At 41.1% G+C, this 24419-nt stretch overlaps 2 protein-coding genes across 16 annotated transcripts in view; both read right to left on the bottom strand.

Moving 5' to 3' along the window:
• The window catches only part of ndst2a (N-deacetylase/N-sulfotransferase (heparan glucosaminyl) 2a), a 114300-nt gene extending 112385 nt beyond the window's left edge, over nt 1-1915 (bottom strand). For 9 of the 13 annotated variants that reach the window (XM_058382425.1, XM_058382399.1, XM_058382389.1 and 6 more), the window contains exon 1: nt 1777-1911. The gene's annotated coding sequence lies outside the window, so the exon portion shown is untranslated. Of the gene's footprint in view, nt 1-1776 lie in introns of all 13 variants that reach the window. The other 4 variants (XM_058382442.1, XM_058382434.1, XM_058382369.1 and 1 more) reach the window with 2 other exon arrangements.
• A 2377-nt stretch (nt 1916-4292) lies between these two features.
• The window catches only part of zswim8 (zinc finger, SWIM-type containing 8), a 33369-nt gene continuing 13242 nt past the window's right edge, over nt 4293-24419 (bottom strand). The window contains exons 5-27 of one of the 3 annotated variants that reach the window (XM_058383253.1): nt 22563-22670; nt 22159-22240; nt 20222-20342; nt 19103-19304; nt 18613-18788; nt 17208-18453; nt 16977-17108; nt 16422-16601; nt 16147-16330; nt 15787-15885; nt 15552-15676; nt 13859-14153; nt 12810-12965; nt 12439-12661; nt 11835-12124; nt 11532-11755; nt 10916-11413; nt 10511-10691; nt 9987-10160; nt 9443-9562; nt 8865-9043; nt 8684-8718; nt 5652-5816 (exon numbers count right to left, since the gene is read on the bottom strand). In XM_058383253.1, coding sequence (XP_058239236.1) covers nt 5798-5816; nt 8684-8718; nt 8865-9043; nt 9443-9562; nt 9987-10160; nt 10511-10691; nt 10916-11413; nt 11532-11755; nt 11835-12124; nt 12439-12661; nt 12810-12965; nt 13859-14153; nt 15552-15676; nt 15787-15885; nt 16147-16330; nt 16422-16601; nt 16977-17108; nt 17208-18453; nt 18613-18788; nt 19103-19304; nt 20222-20342; nt 22159-22240; nt 22563-22670 — 5049 coding nt within the window. In that variant the 3' untranslated portion in view covers nt 5652-5797. Of the gene's footprint in view, nt 5817-8683; nt 8719-8864; nt 9044-9442; nt 9563-9986; nt 10161-10510; nt 10692-10915; nt 11414-11531; nt 11756-11834; nt 12125-12438; nt 12662-12809; nt 12966-13858; nt 14154-15551; nt 15677-15786; nt 15886-16146; nt 16331-16421; nt 16602-16976; nt 17109-17207; nt 18454-18612; nt 18789-19102; nt 19305-20221; nt 20343-22158; nt 22241-22562; nt 22671-24419 lie in introns of all 3 variants that reach the window. The other 2 variants (XM_058383232.1, XM_058383243.1) reach the window with 2 other exon arrangements.

Here is a 24419-nt window from a genome sequence, read left to right on the forward strand (position 1 = left end):
ATTCCACTAGAAGCATATTTGTGAGGTCAGGCACTGATGCTGGACGCTCTAATTCATCCCAACGGTGTTTTATCGGGTAGAGGTCAGTTATGCCACACCAAACTCACTCATCCACATCTTTATGGACCTTGCTTTGTGCACTGGTGTGCAGAGTCATGTTGGAACAGGAAGGGGTCATCCCCAAACTGTTCCCACAAAGTTGGGAGCATGAAACTGTCCGAAATGTCTTGGTATACAAGAGTTGCTTTCACTGGAACTAAGGTGCCAAATCCTAACCCCTGAAAAACAACACCTGAATTCAATGACATGGAGGGGTGTCCAGAAATATTTGGGCTGGAGCAAGTGTATAAAATGATATATAAATGATAAATGATATATGATAATATAAAATGATTTCTGCTTATGTGTGGAGTTTCTCAGCAATATATGCACATATGCTTTGCAAAAAAAAAATTAAGTTCAAAGCACTGGCTGAAGTTAATCTATTAAGTGTCACTGACTCATGAAAGCAATTTTTGTAATGGCAGGCCACAATTTCTGCCAACCCCAGCAAAGAGGTGCTGCTTATCTTAATGGATTCCCAAAGCAAAACTGCAGGGGAAGAAAAAAAGTCAACTGCACACAGACTCACACACACACATGTGTTTTCCTACATTTTCTTTAAGCACTTATTAAATAATCTGATTTCACAAGACACCCAGATGATCACTGAGCTTTCCCTTTCGTACGTATGGCTCAATGAGAGGACGCGACTGAATTGCTGGAGCTTCCCGTGGTGCGTTCACGACACTCACAAGACCATGTTTAGACGAAACAAACAGAAGTAATGCTGATTAAATAAGTGTGTGTATTTTTTTAACTCGTCGGAATGCACCACGCCACGCGTTTGACACAAACGCCAAAAACAATGCACTTAAAAAGTCGGACGCAAAGATTCAACTCGTGCAAAATTAATTAGATTAAAGCCACATTTGGACATAGGGAGTTGTTGCTACAACCAAAATAAGCGCAATATTTGCGTTTCTTAATTAAAAGAACGTGAGTATCATACAATATAATATACAATTACTACAGCCTACCTCGCGTGCATGAAGATTTTGGAAATGTAAATTAAACAAGTTAAAAAAAAAAAAAAAGTACTCCACGAGAGCTGGACATACTGATAGATTAAAACTTACAAACAGGAGACAACACAAACAGACGAGACGATTGAACGCAGCACAGCTAGCTTCGCTCCTTATACACTTCTGTAAATCTGTGGATTTGTTTATAGAGTAAAACTGAAGCGTTACATTATCTTTAACCCAAGTCTACACGCTATACACTGCAAAATCACCACAAGAATGGCATATATATATAATAATAATAATAAAAAAAAAAGTCTCCCAGCTTTAAGCATCTGCAGAGTTTCCCTTTACACCACGGACGGTCTCGTGCTCTAATTTCACCATCAACTAACTCAACAGTGATTTGTCAGCCTTTTAAAACTAGCCGGTTCCTTCGTGTTCACTCGGATGTACGAGTTTCCGCATATAACTTCACTACAAGTCATTAGAAACTGAAATGAAGACATTCCGACGTTTTTAAACAAGTTTTTTAGCCAAGTGGCTAGTTAAGCAAAGCCTCTCTCGCGCTCTCTCTCTCTCTCTCTCTGTCTCGCGCACTCTCTCTCTCTCATATACACACACATACACAAACGTTACTGAGGTTAGCATTCGCCGACAGAGAGGAGTAATGAAATAACATTTAAAACAGGTTCAATAAAACTTTACTCACAAGAAGACTTCATCAGGAGCCCGACCATCCAAAAAAAATGAATATCTGAGTCGCGAGTAAGTTTTGAAAGAGCTGCTAATTCAAAGTCTTGTTGACAGCATCGTCTACAAATCCGCCATCTTCATTCGGCTGTGTGATGCTGCTGGCTCGCGACTCCTGAGGCCGAAACTCCGGACCGAACCAAATCACCTCGTCAAACTAGGGTGATTGAACAAGTTTGAAAGAACGTAAAATACGTATATATTTTCAGATACGTCTTTGGAATCATGTCAGATTCGTATTGCTCGTATTGACGTGTATTATTATGGTTACGCAGGGTCAACTATACAGATTCGAGCCGTTTGCGAGGGAAAATGGATTTATAGCCTCCCCCCACGCGAAATCTCGGCGATGGTATCTTCCACAAGAGAGCGCCTCCTTTCAGCGTTTTTTTTTTCAGGTAAAGGGGCTCAATGGAGGGAAGTTGTTGGAAGTCGCTAATTAATGCACTGTACATTTGAAGCATGCATTACACCTGACTGTTATACAAAGACCTTCAATTGGACCACAAATGTGCATTGTGTGCAGTAACAGGTTTCCAAATGTCACAGGAATCATCGATTTTCCTTTGCTCAAGGGTATTTAGTTATATCTATGTACATGTAGTCATGTATGGAGTGGAGCCCACACATGTCAAATGAGGCCTATATATATTTAATTCAATTGACAACGTTTCGATACAACACTGTCATTAATGTACAAATACAAAGCATATCTACAAGTAGATCGAGAACAATTGAACATGAGGTTGAAGTTTAAAACCTCATCTTATTGCGCCCCCTGGTGACTGAGGGCGGACATGAAAATCTGCTTCATGGCAAATAAAAAAAAAATCTAAATTAAATTCACATTTCTGCAAATAATCCCTTGAAATAATTTTTGGTTAAAAAAAAAGTTATAATATAAGATTATTCCCTGGTCATTTCATTTGTTTGTTGAAGTTAGCTGTTTAACTAATTGTAAATGATATCTGATGTTTTCACCCGGGGTTGAAATTCAACATTTGTCCATCGATTACTTGAAAGAAAGTTCTAGATCTCAGTCTAGAATGTTTTTACAGTAGAACAAAACAAAAGTCAATGCTGAAGACCTCTAAACCACTGACACATAAACACATTTATCATTTACACTATATTGCCAAAAGTCTTGGGACACCCCTCCACATCATTGAATTCAGGTGTATTTTTCAGGGGTTGGGCTCGGCCCCTTAGTTTCAGTGAAAGGGACTCTTAATGCTTCAGCATACCAAGACATTTTGGACAATTTCATGCTCCCAAATTTGTGGGAACAGTTTGGGGATGACCCCTTCCTGTTCCAACATGACTGGGCACCAGTGCACAAAGCAAGGTCCATAAAGACATGGATGAGCGAGTTTGGTGTGGAGGAACTTGACTGGCCTGCACCTCAACCCGATAGAGCACCTTTGGGATGAATTAGAGCGGAGACTGTGAGCCATTCACAAAAACTGGGACGTCTGCATTTACATGCATGAATTTAATATGCAGTTGGCCCACCCTTTGCAGCTTCAACCCTTCTGGGAAGGCTTTCCACAAGGTTAAGGAGTATGTTTATGGGAATTTTGACCATTCCACTCGAAACGCGTTTGTGAGGTCAGGCACTGATGTTGGGTGAGAAGGTCTGGCTCACAGTCTCCGCTCTAATTCCTCCCAAAGGTGTTCTGTCAGGTTGAGATCAGGACTCTGTGCAGGCCAGTCAAGTTCCTCCACACCAAACTCTCTCATTCATGTCTTTATGGACCTTGCTTTGTGCCCTGGTGTACAGTCATGTTGGAACAGGAAGGGGTCATCCCCAAACTGTTCCCACAAAGTTGGGAGCATGAAATGTCTTGGTATGCTGAAGCATTAAGAGTTCCTCTCACTGGAACTAAGGGGCCATGCTCAACCCCTGAATTCAATAATTTGGAGGGGTGTCCCAAAACTTTTGGTCTATATTCGTTTTACATCAACTGACAAGAGCCTTAACTGGGAATTCTTTTGTATTCCCATATTTGGGCATCCTGCAAATTTCCAAATGAATACACTATATCAGCGAGGACATAGTCTTCTTGCAAAATAGATCTAATAGGTCTTTAATTTCATAACTCAAAATATTCGTTACCTTGTTTGCATTTCCTCTTTTTTATTCTCACTTTACTTTCACCTGCCTCATATTTAACACAAATTGTTCCATCCTGAACATCCAAAACACATTTCCAGTGTTAATGCATTGTAAATGTAATGAGTTTTTCCACTTTGCTCCTGGTGAGGGTTTATATCATTTGAAGAAAACTCACAGCCAAAATAAGTACCTTAATTTCCATGTTCCATCCTAAGAGTGGTCAATGGTCAAATTTACTACGGATTTATCTTCAGTTGCAAGAAATAATGCACAAATCTTCAAACAAAAAATTAAACCCCAAACCCACGTGTGTAATTTACAACATGGAAGACCACAAAGTTAGTGTTTTGAGTTATCTTTATTAAGTAAACTCTACATTTTCAATATTGCTTTTTGTCTGTTCCTTTAGTCTAGATTACAACCATTTGCAATCAGCACAGTTTATATATTCATATATATTTATATATTTATATATCTTCTTCCCAAACAAGCTACACTTTGAAGAATACAAAAATATCACAGTACAATTTCTACAATCATTCCCTACTAGTGAGCTCCAAAGTGGGAGTCGGACTTGACGCTGGAACACAGGAACATGACAATGGACCAGCTCTTTAGGTTAACATCAAAAGCATGTGTGTGTGCGCACGTATGAATCTCAAGGACAGAGCCATTAATGAGATTCGAGATAAGAAGTATACTACTTTTACCTGTGTGTGCACATCAATGTGATAATGAATACGCTTGCACAGAAAACAAAACCAAAATATCTGTGAAGTTTAATGTTGAGGAAAAGAGCAGAAGGACAAGAGCCTGCTGGCAGTGGACATTTTTGAAAAAGTCATGTAGGTTAAAAAAAAATAATAATCTGGTCCAGCCAAACGTCTGTGCTCCAAAACATCAAGCCCTCGCCCCCAACAGCCAGCTGGAAAAGGGAACTCATCTAGCAGTCACTTTCATTCCTCAAACTGTTCTCTGCTCACACCACACTATACAAAATATCAAAAAACAAAGAATAAAACAAAACGTAGAAGAATCCTCACCCGTACTTGATTATTGTTTCCTATTAAATGTCCGTTTACTTCTTTTAATAAAAGATGTTCTCGTTCCCTCGTTCATACACTGAGTATCCGACGCTGTAATCCTTTATGCCCGGCGGAGGCTCACTCCTCCAGAAGCAGAGGAATGTTGCAGTATGAGTCTGACATTTAGTTTTCATTCAAATTTGAATCAACAAACATCAACAAAACTAATGAAGGGGGGAAAAAAACAAAAAAAAAAACACATTTGTATTTCAATAACCATATAACTAAAATTCAGTGAAGCAGAGCATCAACAAAGTGAAAAGAGGAAAGAAACGACAGATTTTAAGATAAAACACTAGTCATAAGTTACTCGACGTCACACACACACACACAAAAAAAAAAATCAGACACGACAATGGGTTCGATAATAAGGGAAGGATCCTTTAAACACAAGTTATTCCCCGTGTCTCAGAAACTCCACGAGATTGCACATCCTGGAGTAATACAGGAACCAAGAGGAGGACAGATTGTGCTGCCAGTGATGGGTCTGGGCTCTGCAGGGGGACGCTGTGGTTCACTAGGCTTGGGCTGAGCTCTGGGACGAGCTGTAGTTCAGTCAGTCAGTCAGTCAGTGCCTGCTGGTGTGTGGAGCTTTCAGGGTGAAAACGTCGCCATCTCCAGCGAGATCCGCTGCCACAGCTCCTTGGTCTGCTTCCCTCTCTTCAGGGTCTGCAGGACATCGTTGAACTGCATCATGCCCATCGGGGTGAGACAGAACGCCCCGCGAGCACTTCGTATTATGTTGACAAAGTCGTCATAGTCTGCCGGGGTCAGGTGGATCAGCCGATAGTTGATGTACTGTTTGGGGGACGGGAAAACATGAGATTAGAGTCGGGTCTATGTTGAAATGCTTTGCCTTCATGGCCACTTTCTTTCACATGGGCCATTTTTTTTTACTCCCCCAAAGTAAAAGACATGCCTGCTGAAAACAGCTTGTGGATAAACACTGAACTGACTCATTCATTAGCTAGGACACCTGGGACAAGCCAGTGCTGTCTCCAGGCTTTTAGATATTATTATCAGACTGATGCAAGGCCAGATCTTTGAGTTAACCAATAAAAGTATAATTTGTCCACCTATACAATCTATACCCAAAACCTTTAAACATTAAAAATTCAAAAAAATGTACCTTAATGAGACACTACACTGTGTTTCCTATGGGTCTCGTATCTAGTACTTAAATGTACATGAGACTGAACAGTGAACAATATTTGTTTGGAAAAAAACATTTGTGAAAAACAAGTGTTTCCCCTGACAGGAAAATGATATAGTGGTCATACCGAGGAAAACAAGTACATTTTATATGCAACAGAAATTGAGATGCACCACGATGTAGAAACAATCGTATTCTAATCTTATCACTGCGTATTGAACATCAATTTTTTTTTTTCCTCCAGCAAAATCCCTCAATGCCAGTCAGGGCAGATTTCTGCCTGAGAATGCCACGTCATCTCATTAGAGGGGTATGGAGAGAGTGATTTAGCACCACAGTCTCTCCTGCATATCAACAAACAAGAGTCTGTGCTGTTATTGCAGGAGGGTAAGACAAGCTTGTGCTGTTGGTTGCAACATCCAAGAAACCAAATGTAGGCTTCTCAACAAAAAATAAGAGTAACTGATGTAACTGATAGTTAATTAAAGAGTCACTACATCTAATTATTTTAATAAACGCTATTTTGTTGTATATTCAGCCGGTCTTTGCTGCTTCTAAATTACACTGGATGTGTATTTAAATAGCGTACATGTTGGCTGACATTTCTGCATGCAAGGAAAGGCTAAACGGAATTTAAGAATTATGGCTTTCTTCAAGGACATGGATGTCATATTATACTTCCATGCTATAGTGCTCAAGCTTGCACTTCCCAAGCAGTCAGCAGTCAAATTCTAGTAGATTCGCAGTCCCCTGTCTTCTGTGGTTCTATAATCAGTGTTAATATTCTTTAGCAGACATGACCAGAGATAAGACCTCTCCTTTATAAAAGGCAACGTTATATCTAAGATGTTCCAGGTTAAGATTCTGAGCAGAGCTCCTCTGACTGCTGCCCTGGGTGAATATAAATAGTGTATGGCATAGTGTTTATAGACGTGAGGGGGGGTCTGAGCGTGCACGCTTGGTGGGCTGTGCTGATGAGAGAGCGTCTAACACACACTGACAGCCCGTGGCCTGAAAGCTGCTGGCAGTAGAGAAAGCGAGAACACCCTCATGCAGTGTCTCCCTGTCTGTCACGCTCTGTGTCTGACTCATACTCGCTGTCTTTCATGCATTCTCATAAGCAAAAAAATTAAGCAAGCCACAGAAATATCGCTTAAACTTTTCATCAGATTGTCATAATAGTATCACGGGCATGTCATCAGCTGCAGTGTCCTTCCGGTCTTCCCAAAATGGAACAATGGAAATTTCTCCCCTATTATTCCTGCTGCAATTTCTTTTCTAATTTTTAAAGGCTCGAAAAATAAGTGCTTTTTCATTCAAATAACAATTTGCTATTCAACTCTGAATTTCCACGGTTACTCTGCGAGATCAATCAAACTCATAAGTGGTTTCGAGCAGATGCTCTGTGGAGCTCTTTCTAAAGCGACTAAGTAAACTAGGCATCTATATTTCATAACAAGATCTTTCACAAGTCAAAGAACGTAGTACAGTTGACATCAATAGCAGCCAAATAACTTCTAAAAAGTTTACTTTAGTTTTTTAGGGACTGTAACAATTCAGAAGGACCAGCATTTCCAGTGAACTAGCAGTTCTGCTACTAGCCTAAATGGGGTCCTTTAAAATGCTTTCATTTTTGGAAATATTTTCTTCTAAAAAACAACAAACAACTTTTGTTAAAGACTGAGGTAATAATAATAATAATAATAATAATAAATAATAAACCTTCACAAGGAAAGTACAAGTTAATATTTCATACTTTTTTGCAGACTTCATAAGAGATCTGTTTGGTGTGAATGTATGAATTTAAGGCGTGATTGACAGGAAATGTGGAAGAAAAATATTTCATTTTGGAGACTAGTACAGTAGGGCTTCAGTCAGGCTATTGTTGATTGATTGATATGACTGAAAAAAAAAAATCGCTCCTTTAAGTAACTGTATTGTGCTTTCCAAGAAATGTATTTGTATATGGTTATACACAGATCAGGCATAACATTATGACCACCTGACTAATATTGTGTTGGTCCCCCTTTTTGCTGCTAAAACAGCCCTGACCCATCGAGGCACAGGCTCCACTAGATCCCTGAAGGTATGCTGTGGTATCTGGCACCAAGATGTTAGCAGCAGATCCTTTAGTTGCGAGGTGGAGACTCCCAAGGGCCACACCTCGAAACTTAAAGGACTTACAGGACTTAAAGGATACTTTTGATAGATACTGACCACTGCAGACCGGGTTTTGGAGATGTTCTTATACAGTCATCTAGCCAACACAATTTAGCCCTTGTCAAACTCGTTCAAATCCTTATGCTTGGACACATCAACTTTGATGACAAAATGTTCACTTGCTGCCTAATATATCCCACCCACTAACAGGGATGAGGAGATCATCAGTGTTATTCACTTCACCTATCAGTGCTCATAATGTTATGCCTGATCAGTATATCCCTAATCTATACATGAACATATAAGTATAGAATAATTTTATGCACATCTTTAAAGAAGACATTATACTTGCTTTACGGTCGTCTTCGAGTCAGGGAGGAAGGATTTCTTTGAGGAAACCAAAAGCAAACGTAAACACCACACTGCTTCTATGTTTACATAGGTTTCTAAGCTAGTTTTCTGGCACATGCTTTAAATTGGGCAACAGTAGGTTGAAAGTTTGGTTCTAATGCTCTCAGCTTCATGTGTCTCACCTGCAGGTAGGCTTGCTGGCAGCGCTGCACGAGCTGGTGGAAGGCAGGAGTGCGGAGGTGAGCATGAATGTGTGCTGGATTCAGTCTCTGCAGAGCCTCCATAATGATCTCTTGCAGCACGAATGGACTCAGCACACCTTTGGCAGCCCCCACACAGAACTGATAGACATAATTCACACCTGGAGACGGAGACAGAGACAGAAGGAACAGGAAAACGTGTCAGAGAAAGCTGAAAAAGGCTTCATGACACAGAATAATACAACAGAAATGGATAGCACAGAAAAAGTGACGATCCTCCTTACAATATTGTTTTGTAATGATTGTCCATGTATCTAAGCCACTTATTCAAACATAACCCTTTTAATGATTTTTAAGCGCTCTTGTATAATACTCACAAAATGTACTCCTCTAGTACCACTCCTTTCAGATAATTCTATATCCTTCTTTCCTCCCTACACGAGCTATTACATCATGTTGTTACACATTTATCATCCAATCCCAATAGTCAGTACAGCAAGAGACCAGAAAACTGCAAACCAACTCAAAGAGGCTGATGTTTCTAAGAATGACAGAGTTACCAAGTCTTGCAGCGAGGCCTAACAGCCATTTTACGTCCTCTGTGTATGGAGGGCTGCGGGAGAAGTTGTTAGGATGGTCGTTGTGAGCTCTCCTACCCAGCATCTCCAGCGCCAGCATACCTGCAAGAGAACAGAAACCACTTGCATCAGCACTTACCCTCTTGCCACTTACTAATACACCAGCAGCTATTCATCTTGTTAATTTGCTAAACTTTCCATCTTTCATCCATAGCTTCCTCTTTGAAACAACATAGCTTCACCTCAGCTATTATTCAATATAGCATAATGGATATCCATTTTTTGGATAAGGATAATGTATAACACTTTTTTGAACGAAGATTTCCTGAATTTTTTCTCTTCTCGATATCATTCCCAGTATTATGAATAGGCATATTTTGTGTAAATTCTCAAGCATTAAAATAAATCTTTATTACATTTTTAAAAACACCTCAGCTGCTGATGGACTCTAAATGGGGCTAAACAACCATATAAATAAAGGAAAGCCGCACCTAAGGGCTTTCAGGTGATTAACGGTCTTCCTTACCAACTCTGTAGGCTGAGTGCAGGTAGTGCAGCCCCTGCTGGCTCACAGGCTGACTGTGCTGCTCATCTTCCACAGGGAAGGGTGCACTGACTAATGAAGGCGGCTGAGAAGAAAGACCAGGAAGCGATGTCCCCTGAATGGCTTGGATGGTGGAGCCTGAGTGAACCCCACCGACTGAGGAAAGACAAATAGATGGTTTATGAAAATGCTTGCTGATGAAACCTCATATAAGGAAATCGGTTTTTTCTACTATAGTAATCTACGTTAACTACAAGTATTTATTTTTGCAATAATGGCACCTCAAAAAGACTCCACTAAGAGTTCACTCTGTTCTGTAACAGAGACTAAATGAAGTCAATATTAATTGGATCATTATACTTTTAACCATATATTCCTCCCTTAGGATGAGTAGGCATTTAATAAGCATTAAAAATACACATTATTTATTCTGTTACAAAACTGATAAGAATTCTGGATCAGCTCTGTTTCACACACATGCTTCCACTCACACTTTCTCCCCTCACCTGCCACAGTAGTACTGAGGGGTAACCCTGCCTCAGCGGTGTGGTAGGGGTGGACAGCAATCTGAGTCATGGATGGAACGGGGACTCCAGGGAAGGTGACTGCAGTTGCTGCCATGGGGGGATGAGGCCCGGAGGCTACAGAAAATGGGTACTGTGCACCAATAAAGGCAGGATGCATTCCCTTATAGAAAACACAGAAAACCAACAATTAAATTTTACATTTCAGAGATGATATATTCTTAATAACATAATATGTGATTAAATACTGTGAGCAAATATGTCAGCATATCGAAAGACCAACTGATTTGTCTTCTGCCAGTATTTAACTTTCAATAAATAAACCAACATAATCCACTCATACAGCAGTTAATTAAAGAGTCAATTAAGTAAAAAATAACAGCTTACACAAACCTGTGGATATGCAGAACTGGACACAGGGAAGACGGCAGGTCGTGGGACATGCTGAAGTTGATGGCCCAGATACTGCTGGGTGCAGACAGTAGGCAGATGGGCTTGGATAGTGGTATAGGGGTGTAGACCAGGCGTGTGTGCCATGGCTGTGCCTGGCAGTGTGTGGGACTGGTAGAGGGTAGACCCCACTGATATGACTGGCACAACAGCCGCTGCACTGACCGATGCAGTAACAGCTGCTACACCGGCCGAGTCAATGGATACAGAGGTGTCCAACAAACCGCAGTTCCCTTCTGGAGGTCTCCGAGCAGCTCCACCATTTGCACCACATCGGATTGGCCCCTCCCTCTGTGCTGCAGAGACTCCACCCACCGTCTGCTCATACAGCCAGTACCACTGATGAGCCACCTCAAAGAGGACCTCAGGGTACACACCTCCTCCCTTTGCTGCCTCCTCTACTGCCATGCATGCCTTCTCCAGCATCACATTATCCTGGAAAAAGAACAAAATTTGGGAAATTATATCCATGCAGTTGTTTAATTAGAGGAAGTTGAGCCATAGACGCTCAACACTCGACACTGATTATCAAAAATAACAACGTTTAATGTACCTGCTCTTTGCACTGCACCAGTGCCCTCTGGATTTCATTGGGGTTTAGGGCATGAGCATGAGGTAGACAGCTCAGTGCAAGTTCAGCTGCAGCTCGTACCATGTTGGGATCACGGGCCCGTGACGCACGATCTGCCAGTGATGCCACTTCAGGAGGGGTGAGATGACCGTCCCAACACTCCACAAGGATATTAAGAGCAGCACTGCCAATCTCCATGGCTTGGCCTGTGGATAACAGAAAGAATACATGTGAAACTAAACAGACTTATAAATCTGAAATATTTAGTCTCATCAGCTCACTCACCTGTGATCCAGGACACATGAGATGAGTAAGTCCTAGACAGCCAGTTGGGAGACACAAAGTTGTGCAGGCCCAAGGCATACAGGCCGATCTCGAAGGCACACAGGTGCAGGTTGCGGTGAGGCCCCTGGTGGCCCCCACTGGCAGAAGGCTGAGTAAAGATGGAGGTTGAGCTATTTCCTCCAGCCTTCACCAGCACAGTCTTGGCCAGTTCAAAATAGAAGTGAGCTGCCGCCTCTGATGGCTGGTTGGGCACATGGGGAGCGTGGCATTCAGGGCGACGCCCTTTATACCTGTTTAAAACAACAAAACAAAAAAATCATGATCATTTTAACTAATCAGACAGCATTCACCAAAAAATGAGAAACCTACACTTCAAACTAAAAAGTCTGATTTCCATACCGACACCTACATGTTTTTTTATGAATAAGGAGATTCCAAATATTCCAAAACTCCCAGTTTCAATAGACATCTGTAGGCATATCTTATGACTTTCTTACTGGCTATTTAGTCTGTCCTCAAATAAGTTCCTAGCTAGCTATCGAAGAATCCAGCAGAGTGTTTGAAACAAGCCAGAAAAAAGCATTACTCTGTATTTTTGCCTCACCTGCTGGTGTCAGTACTCTTGGCTCTGGCTCCTCCTCCAGCTCTGCGTGACCCACTGGATGACGAGGAGCCCAAGGAATCAGAAGACGAACTGCTGATGCTGTCACTGTCTTGACCCCTCCCCCAAGATGACGCTGCCCATCCACCTCTCAGTGGACGACGACTGAGTGTGGGGGAACTGTCAGAGGTGGTCTCAGGAGCGCTGCTGTCAATGCTCGCCATGCCTGAAAGCCCACAAATCAGCCGAATGAACACACAAATAATGCTAATAAATAAAATGAAATCTATGATAATTTTATTATGTAGAGTTCACAAAAAGAAAATGGACACCTTCACGTTGCCTGCAGGGATTGCGTCAATACACATTCATACCTGTGTGCTTCTTTTTCTGCCGTACAGGTGAGCCCCAGCAGCGTGATCCATAGGCTCCACGGCCACCGAGTGCCAGGCGGCTGGGCACCGTGCCCTCAGGCTTAAATGAAGCCACCTCATTCTGCTGCTCACACGAGGATGACTGAGCTCCATCTGCTGCAAAAGCAAAAAAAAACTCTCCATAAACAGGCTATGAGCAAAACATGTTTATCTGCCTGTGTTTCTTTTTAATATATTCTTTTTTTAAAGTTTTAAAGCATCTTTTGCTTTCATAACCCCACTGAAGACTAGGGCTAGTTTCCCTTTATGCCTTAAATGGGTAAAAGAACTGAATAGAAATCTCAAAGATGTTATCTCTGGGCCAGACCTATTACACTATTCTGAAGCAGTCACATCAAAACATGCAGACCTGACACACACTATAGATTTCAAGCTTATTCGACACAAAGGAGACGGGTCCTAAATTTCAACTGAGTTGCGAAACAAAATAAAAGGTGAATATCAAGAGCTCCCCAAAAAATCCCACTTTCTTCAACGTCTTCATGCAGAAATAGTTTTCAAATGTATATTTGTAAATAATCAATATATAAATAACAGAGCTAACCAGAACAGCATTCTATAGTCTTTGAATACTCATTGCAATTTCCTAATATTCATTCTCAAAGCCATATTCATAATAGTCTGCCATTTGTTGCTGCAGTTCAAAGTATATCCAGTAGGTGGCAACAATGACTTAATGATGTAATGGATGCAAATGAACTTAAATTAACCAAGCATTTGAAAAATAATCTGTTAACTTATTAAGGAATTAAAAATAAATAATAATAATAAAATAAATCATTTTTAACTCGTATCTGACCTTGGTACTGATTAATCTTTGTTGTTATATTGACACATAATTTAGGTCACATGACTGTCCCAGAAACACTGCATTTTTATGTGAATCCCAAATGGCTCACAACTTGAGCATGGAGAAATATTTTATTGCCTGTGTGGTGCAGAGTAGAAATGCAAGTAAGCTTCTGAAAATATTGCCCAGGGAAACTCACCTTGCTCTCTGCTCTCGCTCGCTGCCTCTCCTGCTACCGTGCCTTGAACCCCGGTGCCCGTCAGCCCACCCTGCTGCCCAGCCGTGCCACCACCTGAGACACCTTGCACAGAGGTGGAACCTCCTGTCGTAGCTGGTGCTGCGTGTTTGGACACACCCCCTGTGGCACTGTTTCCATGAGTCGCATGTTTAGATGGGCTCTTCTGGCTACCTGTGGCTGGTTTACTGGAGTAGAATGAGCTGAGAGTCTGGGGCTTATGAGTCTGGCTCTCACGGTCAAGAAGCTTGTCTAAAATCTGTAAACAAAAGGTGTGCAAATCTGTTAAAATAAAAGGAAGGCTGCAAGTATACTGAGTTACAATCCATTCATAAAAGGCTAAATCAACATTAAATACCAGCCCATGCAAAAGTATTAGAACAAGGAGACTTCTTTTGTTTTCTATTGTTGTTTGTTTCAAGGGATTTCTTCCTTCACTCTCCTCTTAAGGTGGTGAAATGTCACTCAATTAGGTTAAGGTCTGGTGATTGACATGGCCAGATTAAAACCTTCCACTTTTTCCCCATGATGAAGTCCATTGTTTTGTTGGCAGTATGTTTTGGGTCATTGTTTTGCTGCATGATGAAGTTACTCTCAATTAGATTGTATTTCTCTATAAACTGGCACACAAAATGTTCTTGTAGACTTGTGAATTCATTCTGCTGCCACCTTAATGAGTTTCTTCATCACTAAAGACTAGTGAATCTGTTCCAGAAACCATGAGAAAACCATGCGAGCACAAGCCATGACACTACCTCCACTGTGCTTGACTGATGAACTTTTTGGATCATGAGCATATCCATTCTTTCTCCAAACTTTGGCATTTTCATCACTGTGGTAAAGATGAATCTTGATTCAAGAACTTGACTTATCTCTGTAATTCTTTGTGATTTCTGTTTTTGATTTGCATCAAATTTCTGCTCTCAATATGGATTGTGATACCTTCAGCTCTGCTCTATGGAGGTTGTTGAAGTCACAGACTGTTGGATTTTGTTTTATATTTTCATGTTTCCTTCACCAAATGCTGCTGCTTTCATTGCCCAGCCTGTTCAGTGACTAGTGGTTAGTACACTTTCTTTTTCAGGACACACCAGATTAATGCATTGGATATGACTAATGTTGTGCATTGCCTCCGATTGATTTTCCCTCTTTTCTCCATTTCAAAATGACTTGCTTTTCTCCCATAGACAGCTCTCTGGTTTTCATGTTACCAGGGCTCAAACTAATAGTAGATATTCAGAGCTATTAATTGTTGAATATCTATATAATATCTAAGACGGCAAATCTGGGCAACAAGCAACAACTACCTAACATGTTTGATCAGTTGAAAAATGGACGGGTTTAAACAAAAGGTGCTTTGTTCTATGTTGTTTAACATATCTAAATGTAAATATCAAGAAATAAGAGCTAAAATTCTGTCTCATATTCACCAAACCCAAACGTCTTCAGTATATAGCAAAAAAGGCATTATCTACCACTCTTGTTCTTTATATTCACCCATCGCTGGTATAGAAACACAATTTTGCAAAGGCAAACAAATTTGTGTGGTAGAGTAAGTTGTGAATCCTCATTTAAAAAATGAGCTAAGCAACATGACCCAAAAGCATTTGAATAATGTCAGAACTACAAAACGAAGAATTACTAAAACATTACGAGCCTTTTTCAGCTTGCTCTGGTCATCCTTGTAGGTGATCATAAGAGCCAACGCGAGATCTCCTTTCTCCCTCCTAGTGCCCTCACACAGCAAAGGGTGCTCTGCTTCACTAACTGTAGTCTTCATACCTGCCCACAAAAAAGATAAACACACTTACTATAAGTTGTATAACTGATTTAGTACTTGGTTGAACATAATTCAGATGGACATTAAGGTGAAGAGTCACATTCAATCCCACCTAAAGCAGCGACAGCAGCCTCAAAGCCCAGCTCCTCATCGCCTGGCATCTCGTTGTTACGGTTACGACTGGGTGGCCGAGAACCCGTAGGAGAGACCACTATGACAATAAAAACAGGGAGAAATATATGGAAAAATGTATTCATAATATTTAGAACATGTTTCAATACATGTGCCATATGACCACCAGATAAATATATATCTATATTGACACCTGTCATCTACTGCAGTGTGTTTAAACCACATTACTACTATGCAAGCATATCTGAAATGATTAGCTGGTATCTTCATGTAGGTTTTCCCTGTGGGATCATCATTTAAATGAGTAAAAGGTCAAATTAAGAGCAAAGCTGAGACTCACCTGGAGTGCACAAAACATCAAAAATAAAACTAGCCAGCATTAGAGGCAGAACTGGCCGATAATCACAGAAGTTTCCGTCACGTAACTGTTCAGCTCTGTCCCTTATAGCGGTCATCTCCACAAGACCCAGAGGAATCTTTTTTAGCAAAGCAACCACCTCTGACTCCTGATATGCCAGCTTTACCTAAAAAAAAAAAAAAACAGAAAGCAAAATTTATAAGCAAAGATATAATTACTGAAAGGAATGTTTGGTCATGTGAAGAAATGGTGTGTACCTCCAGGGCCTTGGTGGAAGCTGGAGGTCTCTGGAGTTCCAACGAGAACATACCAGTGCTGAAAGCAAGGTTATGAAACTCCAATCTCTCACTCAGCACCGTGAGCAGGAAGGCTGCCTTGGAAAGGGTTTTGGTAGCCACTTGTGTCTGTCGACTTGTTGACACCTTACTCTTCTTGCCCTATAACAGATTTAACAGAGCAAAATGTAATGCTTCATCATGGTTGATATGGAAAATTCTGTAGTAACTCATTGATATTTTCACAGATTACAGTTTGCTTCACTTTGATATCATTAATCATGTAATGTATCCAGGCCACTGTCATGCCATCTTCTGTTCATTAACAGCATTGTACACAAGGTCTACACAATACATCAGTACTTCCTAATACTGTTATTTTAGTCTGTGGCAGTATAAAATTCTAAACTGGTTAATATTCAAATACTAAACATACTATTTTGAATTTTTCTTTGACATCCACAATATTTATTTATTTATGTTTTGGTCAGATTCAGATGGTGTATCCTAATATATCTGTCTGCTTTAATTTGTTACCTTTGTCTGTGGCTGCTCCACTTTGAGGTCAGGAGGGTTGGCCAGGAGATCTCTCGCCAGGTCCACAGCCAGACGACATGCTTCATTACTGTAACCATGAGCATATAGAGCCTCTGCACAGGCAAACAGCACCTACACACAGCAGATGTTTTTAAATAATGTAATCCATAGATTATGTATGAGACAAGGCATCATCATTAAAAAAAAAACATGCCTAACAAAATTTCTCACCTCCATCCGACCTTCCTGCTCCAGAGGTTTGATTCCAGCGAAGATGTCCGGTTCTTCCTCAAGGTTGCTGTCTGGCACTCCTCTCTCAGCTCCCTCCTCAGAGGCCGCACTGAGATAGTAGGCTTGGTAATCATCCTCGCCAACTGGGTCTCCGCCAGCAGCTGCCTCTGGGATCTGGGGTCCGGGCGTCCCTCCCGAGTTGCTTCCTTCTCCCTCTCTTCGGCTTCGAGAAGGTTTTGCTGTGACCATTGCTGATATAGAGGGTAGACCATCCTCTACTGGATCTTCATCTCCTCCAGTTTCCTCAAGTTCTGCCTCTACATCCACTTCTTTTTCTACTGCCATGGCAGCCATTGGGCTTTCTTTAGGGAAGCAGTGAGGGGCTTCTGCTGGCAATGGCATTGCTGCGTGGAGACCACGTTTACCCTCAAATGCTCGCTCCTTGGTGATGTTGCCACCACCACTACTGCTGTTGTACTTGCGTGGTTCTCTGAGCAGAGAGCTGGGTGAGGGTAGCATCTCAGGGGGTGGTGGCAAAAAGTCAAACGTGTTGCTCGCCTCAGCTCCCAGTGCCAGGCTAGAGCCGTCATCCAGGCTCAGCTCAGCCATATCAGGCTCCAAAGAGCTGTCTTCACTGCTAGTGCGACGTTTAGCACTTGGATGCTTCCCACCAGCAGCACTTGAGCTTCCACATGAACTCTTACCGCTCTGCATTAGTTTGCCTTTGCTGCTAGTAGACAATGAAGAGCTGCAAGCTTTATACGCACCTTTTGCGTTTTCATCTAAGGATAGAGACATACCCCCACCTAAACGTACCAACATCCCTCCACTGTTCACTCCAGACATGGCTTTTCTTTTGCTCACAATGGTCTCTTTGGGCCGCACGGCCAACTCTTGCGGTGATGGGTGGGAGCCACGTGATTTGTGCTCAAGACCTCCAGAGTCAGATCCCCCACCACGTCCACCTCCTCCTCCGGGCTCCAGAGGTTCCCCACTCGTCCCTATTTTGGCCCCTCTCTGTGGCTGCACAGCCCGTGCCCAGCCAAAGGAAGCACTCTTTTTGTCTGCACTGCAGTAGGTAATGCCAGGCAGAGGATATGCCACTTCCCAGTTGAAGTAACAAGACTCAACTGCTGGTTTGAAACCCTGGAAGAGTTTGTCCAGTGACTTGCGGTGCTGTCCCCGCTTCACAATCTCAATCACTTTAAGGTGCCACTGCTTGAGCTGAGCAGCAAGTTCCAAACGCCTAGTGAAACACAAACACACAGAAGCGCTTAATTCATGATGGTCATATGCCCTACCACATCTCACAAATAGGATACTACTTATAGACAGTTTATGTACAAATTTCGCACACAGTATACAGATAGAGCCATGAAGTCTAGAAGCATTGATTGAGCTGTACCTCTGAGGGCTCATAGTGGGGTCAAGCACAGCCAGCCTCCAGAGCACCACCATTTCATCACACATGCTGGCACAAGCATGAGCAGCTACCTCTGTCTGCCCATTACTGCGACCTGTATGTCCACTGGCACTGCTGTGAGACGCAGATGTCCGCACGCTGTACCACCAACCAATGATCTGAACCACAAAGACAGCAAAAATGTTTTAGCTATGGTGTAACAACCAAAATACAAGCCAGGAATACATTTGCGGTCTTGGAATATTTGATGTGTGCACTAATTTCTCATTTTACATGCTACAGAGATAGACTAGTACAATTTTATCAGACAGGATATTTATCCTTAATGCTAAACCACAACTGTCTGATAAAACAGAGTAAGAATTCCACTACTATGAGTCATAATACTGTTTATAATAATACAGGTAAAAGGTGCTGGTGTTTTACTTCATCTCTGTGAGCATGAATAAGAAAGTAAGCACTTGTTGCATACTTGTTCATAGGTGAGGCACTGTTCAGTGAGGATTTCCAAGAGTGGTGCTGCGTTGCTGTCTCTCCTCTTGAACATCTCTCTGACGATGGACAGAAGGTTCCAGATGCCCTCGGGCTCTCTGCCCCTCAGTGGCCTCAGTAAGCAGGCCCACTCTGCTGCAGCTGGGGGCTCAGTGGATGAAAGATACATGGAGTTCACATCACTGGAAGACACAAATGAAAACAGAGGTACAACATTTGCAGAGGTTTGTCTATTATCCTCATTCTAAATAAAATCGAAACATTAAACCACATTCAATGAACAAGTGACATCAGCAATACCACATTGTATCAATACATCCACTAAAATCATAGTACTAGACATATGGTGGCCTTATTACTCACATTTTACTACAACCTGTACTGGGGTAAGCATGGGCACTCTGACTGGTCTGCGGCTATGTAGCCCCATACGCAACAAACTGTGATACACTGTGTATTCTGACACCTCATCAGAACCAGCACTAACTTCTTCAGCAGTCTGAGCAACTGTAGCTCGTCTGTTGGATCGGATCACACGGGCCAGCCTTCCCTCCCCACGTGCATCAATGAGCCTTGGCTGCCCATGACCGTCTACGGTTCACCACTGTTCCTTTCTTGGACCACTTTTGATAGATACTGACCACTGCAGACCGGGAAGACCCCACAAGAGCTGCAGTTTTGGAGATGCTCTTATACAGTCGTCTAGCCATCACAATTTGGCCCTTCGTCCAACTCTCTCAAATCCTTAAGCTTACCCATTTTCCTGCTTCTAACACATCAACTTTGAGAACAAAATTTTCACTTGCTGCCTAATATATCCCACCCACTAACAGGGATGAGGAGATAATCAGTGTTATTCACTTCACCTGTCAGCGCTCATAATGTTATGCCTGATCGGTGAACTGTTTCTGATAAACTTAAGCTTCACACTTCTCAATGATCAAGACTGCATCTTCTTTAATTAAACACTAAATGCTTTGTTTCTTAAACAATTCAATTCAACAAATAATAATAAAGTCTGTCCTAATCAGGTGTAAGCTCCACACTGCCACACACATAAGAGGAGTTATGTTCCACGATAAAAATGAACTGAACATACCTGAACACTACAGGGGAAGGGCCACAGAACTTGTGCAGTGTCTTCTTAATGTTGTCACTGAGGGTGGATTCATCCAGGTACCAGGTGCTTTGGTCTGAAGCCGAAGGCCCAGCAGTAGGGTCTGTAAAACACATAGTTAATCTACAGCATTCAGACAGGCGGCAAATTAAAGCAGGCATTTACAAGTCTCTGTGGGATACAGCTGAAGGGCCAAGATAATCATCTGGAGTAAGTGTAAATGTAAATGCTTATTTAATGACACACGTTTTGTATAAAAAAAATTCTTTAAACATGTAACAGAGGCTATAAGATAGACTCCATCAGAGTTTACTAATGTTTATATCAGTAGTAGGGTCAGAAGACTTATTTAGAGCTTTAATGTAGCTCAATCTATACATGACCACTAAAGCAGTTAGTCTGGTTTCCTCTAATGCATTATGTGTTCGATTTAACATTTTATTAATCACAGATCTTTCGTCCAACTACATCATTTATAGTAGTGTGTTCGTATTCGGTTTTCTGCTTCAATGGACCCCCGAAAATAACAATTAATGTTAACTAGCTTATTCTGTTTTAGGAAATAGCTTAACGCTTTAATTAGGACTTGCTACAGCAGCAGTTTTTCACAGAGAAGGAGGTCTCATAAAATAAATCACAATGTACCAATGTAAGTTTACACTCTATTAATACATACTCTCTAATAATAAATTCAATGCCAATTCAGGGGAGGTTGTGACCTTCACCATCATTAGAGTTACAGTGACAGCTTGCTTTGCACAGACACAGTGAGATACCACAAGAGGAGACTTCAAATACAGAAAGACTAAATAAATAAAAAAATCTCTCTGAATATGCAGTTGTGTATACTCAACATGAACTCTTTCTAAGGCACTCTGCTAGGTTAGGGGGCAAAAGAATGATTTTCAGAGCCTGTGAGCTGAGCAGACTTCATTACATTGCGGTGTTGGCAGCTGGGTCGTGCTGCGGCCTACTTCTGAATAGCTGCCTTTCAGAAGGGAAACTCCGTATTATTAATAACATCTTGTATTGCATGATGTTATTTCTAAATATTACAGAGCCTTTTTTTTGCAGTAGTAACCATGCTGTTAAGCTATATAAAAAAAAAAAAAAGAAATACTGTACAGGGGTTGTAAATGACATACCTTATATGACCAAAGGTGGATACTTGATCATCACACCCATATGTGTTTTTTTATTTAACAACTCATTCCAGATTTAGTAACCTTTGCTCTTATAATAACCTTCACTCTTTTGGGAAGGCTTTCCACTGTATTTTAGAGCATGGTTCTCAGGTTTTGTGCTCATTCAGCCACAAGGGCAATAGTAAGGTCAGGCACTGGGTGCAGTCGGCATTCAGGTTTATCTCAAAAGGTATTAGGGTTGAGATCAGGGATTCCACTCTAGCAAACCATGTCTTAACCACTCTCACTTTGTGCACAAGGGCACCGTCATGTTAGAAGGTGTTTGCGCCCCTTGCAGTGAAGGGAAACTGCAATGCTGCAACATATAAGGACAATCTATATAACTGAGTGCTTTAAACTTTGTGGCAACAATTTGGAGAAGAACTACATATGGGTGGGATAGTCTGGTGTCCACATACTTTTGGCCATATAGCATACTTTTAGTAATTGGGCTTGTTTTGGGCTGCTTTTAAAGCAGCGTTTTGTTTATTTTGTAAAGCAAACAGCTGATAAAAGGCAAAAGGAGGCAGCATTTTTCGAGTCTTCACCTCAAATGTGTTTGTGCAGCTGCTTCTATAATGGCAAACACACAAACGACAGACCCAGAAATCAACCTGATGGTCTGTGCCGTGATGTAATTATGTTATTAAGCAAACATGTAATAACTGCCTCAAGTCTCAGAACAAGATGTTGTGGGGTTTACAACCAGTTTGAGAGTGAAAGGGTTGTCCATACCTGGAGCTCCACATACTGTGTTGATTGCAGTGGACTGCGAGGACAAAAGTTCATCTAAAAGACGCTGGGCTGTGGGCAAGATCTGGCGACAAAGAAAACGATGTATTACAATGCACATCCAGCAATCGTAATAAATCGTATGGTTTGCATACACATCATACTACGTCTATTATCCAGTGTATAATTCTTGTTAACCTAAAATCACTGATAGAAAGCGGAGCAATAAGCTTAAGTGCATCATTTCAAGCAACCTGAACTGACATCTGGTGTATTAATACTGTAAATAATGGTATGTCTAGCTCTTGTGTTTTATAAGACAGGAAGACAGACGAAATGACAATACAAAAGACGGAATTTTAAAAGGATCAAGTGCTATATAAACCATTCAAAAGGAACAATCTTACCTGCTGTGGAAGCTCACTAATGAGATACTGTGCAAACTTCTGCAGTTGGTCCCTCTGCAGTCTGGACAGGGACTCAGATACGGGGGCTCGCAAACACACAGCAGAAGCCTGTCAGGACATACATCACAATGTTAACTCAGATTTAACTCTGACTAGGCAAACAGGGCGCATGCAAGAGGCTGAGAACCTTCCACATAATATTTTGCATGTGGACCATTCATCATTTATACAAAATCTTTCAGAGAAAGGATTTCTAGCATCATTGACATGGTGAGCGCCAACCAAATTATTTCCATATTATTTTTTTCATTTAAACTTGGTGACCTCTTGAAATATCACTATTTTCTCATACCTGCAGAAAAGAAGTGCTCCATAGTTAAAATAAAATAATTGAAATTGTGGCGGCCAATTTGCATATTTACACCATCTGAACAATTTTCATGGTTTCTTTTAGGCTTAAAAGTGTAGGTGCTCTTCCACTGAACTGTTCTGTCATCATTGAATATAGGGGAAAAGAAATCACGGCAGAATTTGAAGCTTTCTGAAACCGTTTTAGATTATTTAACTATAAGGAATGGTGCATACACGATAAGATACACTGACCAGGTATAACATTATGACCACCTACCTAATATTGTGTTAAGCAGTTCCTGTACACTTTTTGGCAACACATCTTTATTACTCTTCTTCTTCTTTTTTTTTTTTTAAGTGACTATAAGCAGCTTTGCCCTGGATCTTTTGCTAGCATTTTGTTATCACACCATTAGTGTAATGCATATCTTATATCATGTCATTAATACTATTCTGACATGACATTGTTGCTTACACCATACATATACATTTGATTTATCAGAAAGTTAAATACTCATTTATAAAGTTGAAGGTTTATGAGGTCAGGTTTTGCACTTAAATTACTAGCTCTATATTTCTTCAGGTAAAGCTAGAGTGCAGTGTACATGCCATACTGATGTATGACACAATATATGATGACTTTACTAGGGGTAAATACCACTTCCTGACTGCTTTCCTCCACATATACTTTTTACTGACATGCAAAAAGCTGTCTTTCAAATACAGGGTGTTTAATAAGCCCCAGGCAAACAAGTGAGCTCCGATGAGCTCATTTTTTGGCTCACCAGGGTGCTATTAGAGGGAAAATTTTGTTCTAAGTCACTAATTTAGAATGCCATTTTAATGTAACAGTCACATCTAATAAAAAGGTGAATGTGTGTCAGAAACACAAACCTGACATAATATTGTAAACATGTTCCATCAGCGTGGATCTTGTGTAAAGGTTTATTCAAATATTGTGTAGGTCCAAAGCAAATACTTTTCCCCTTTGTCTATCTTTTAACATTATTAATCCATAACAGTCTATGGGGATTTATAAGAACTCTTGTTGAAGTCATATCACTAATAAATCTTATATCTATGTATGAAATAACGTTAGAAATTCAGACAGCATAACTCAGTACAACACAAAAGTAAATGCATGACAGCCAACAGACACACCACAAAGTGTGAAAAACCACAAAAAGCCCACTCATAGCAGATATGATACACAGTACAAACATCCTCACACATACCATTTCCCACATTCACATTTAAAGAAAAAACTACTGGTATTTATATTATATGAGAGAAAACAGAATTTCTGTCAATCATTAGCCTGCATGCTGGACAAAACCTCAGTTGTAAAAATGGATCGGGCTTTATGAAGATGAAACAACAGCTCTCAGTGTCTACACTGAGCCCACATTAGGTCACTACAGAAAAGGGCTTCACACCTCCAGGTCTGTGAGCCGTTAATGGGTTCAAAGCCTACTCGCCAGATTCAGTCTAACACTGTTTAATAAA

Source organism: Hemibagrus wyckioides, linkage group LG03 (assembly GCF_019097595.1).
Source record: "Hemibagrus wyckioides isolate EC202008001 linkage group LG03, SWU_Hwy_1.0, whole genome shotgun sequence".
NCBI lineage: Eukaryota > Metazoa > Chordata > Actinopteri > Siluriformes > Bagridae > Hemibagrus > Hemibagrus wyckioides.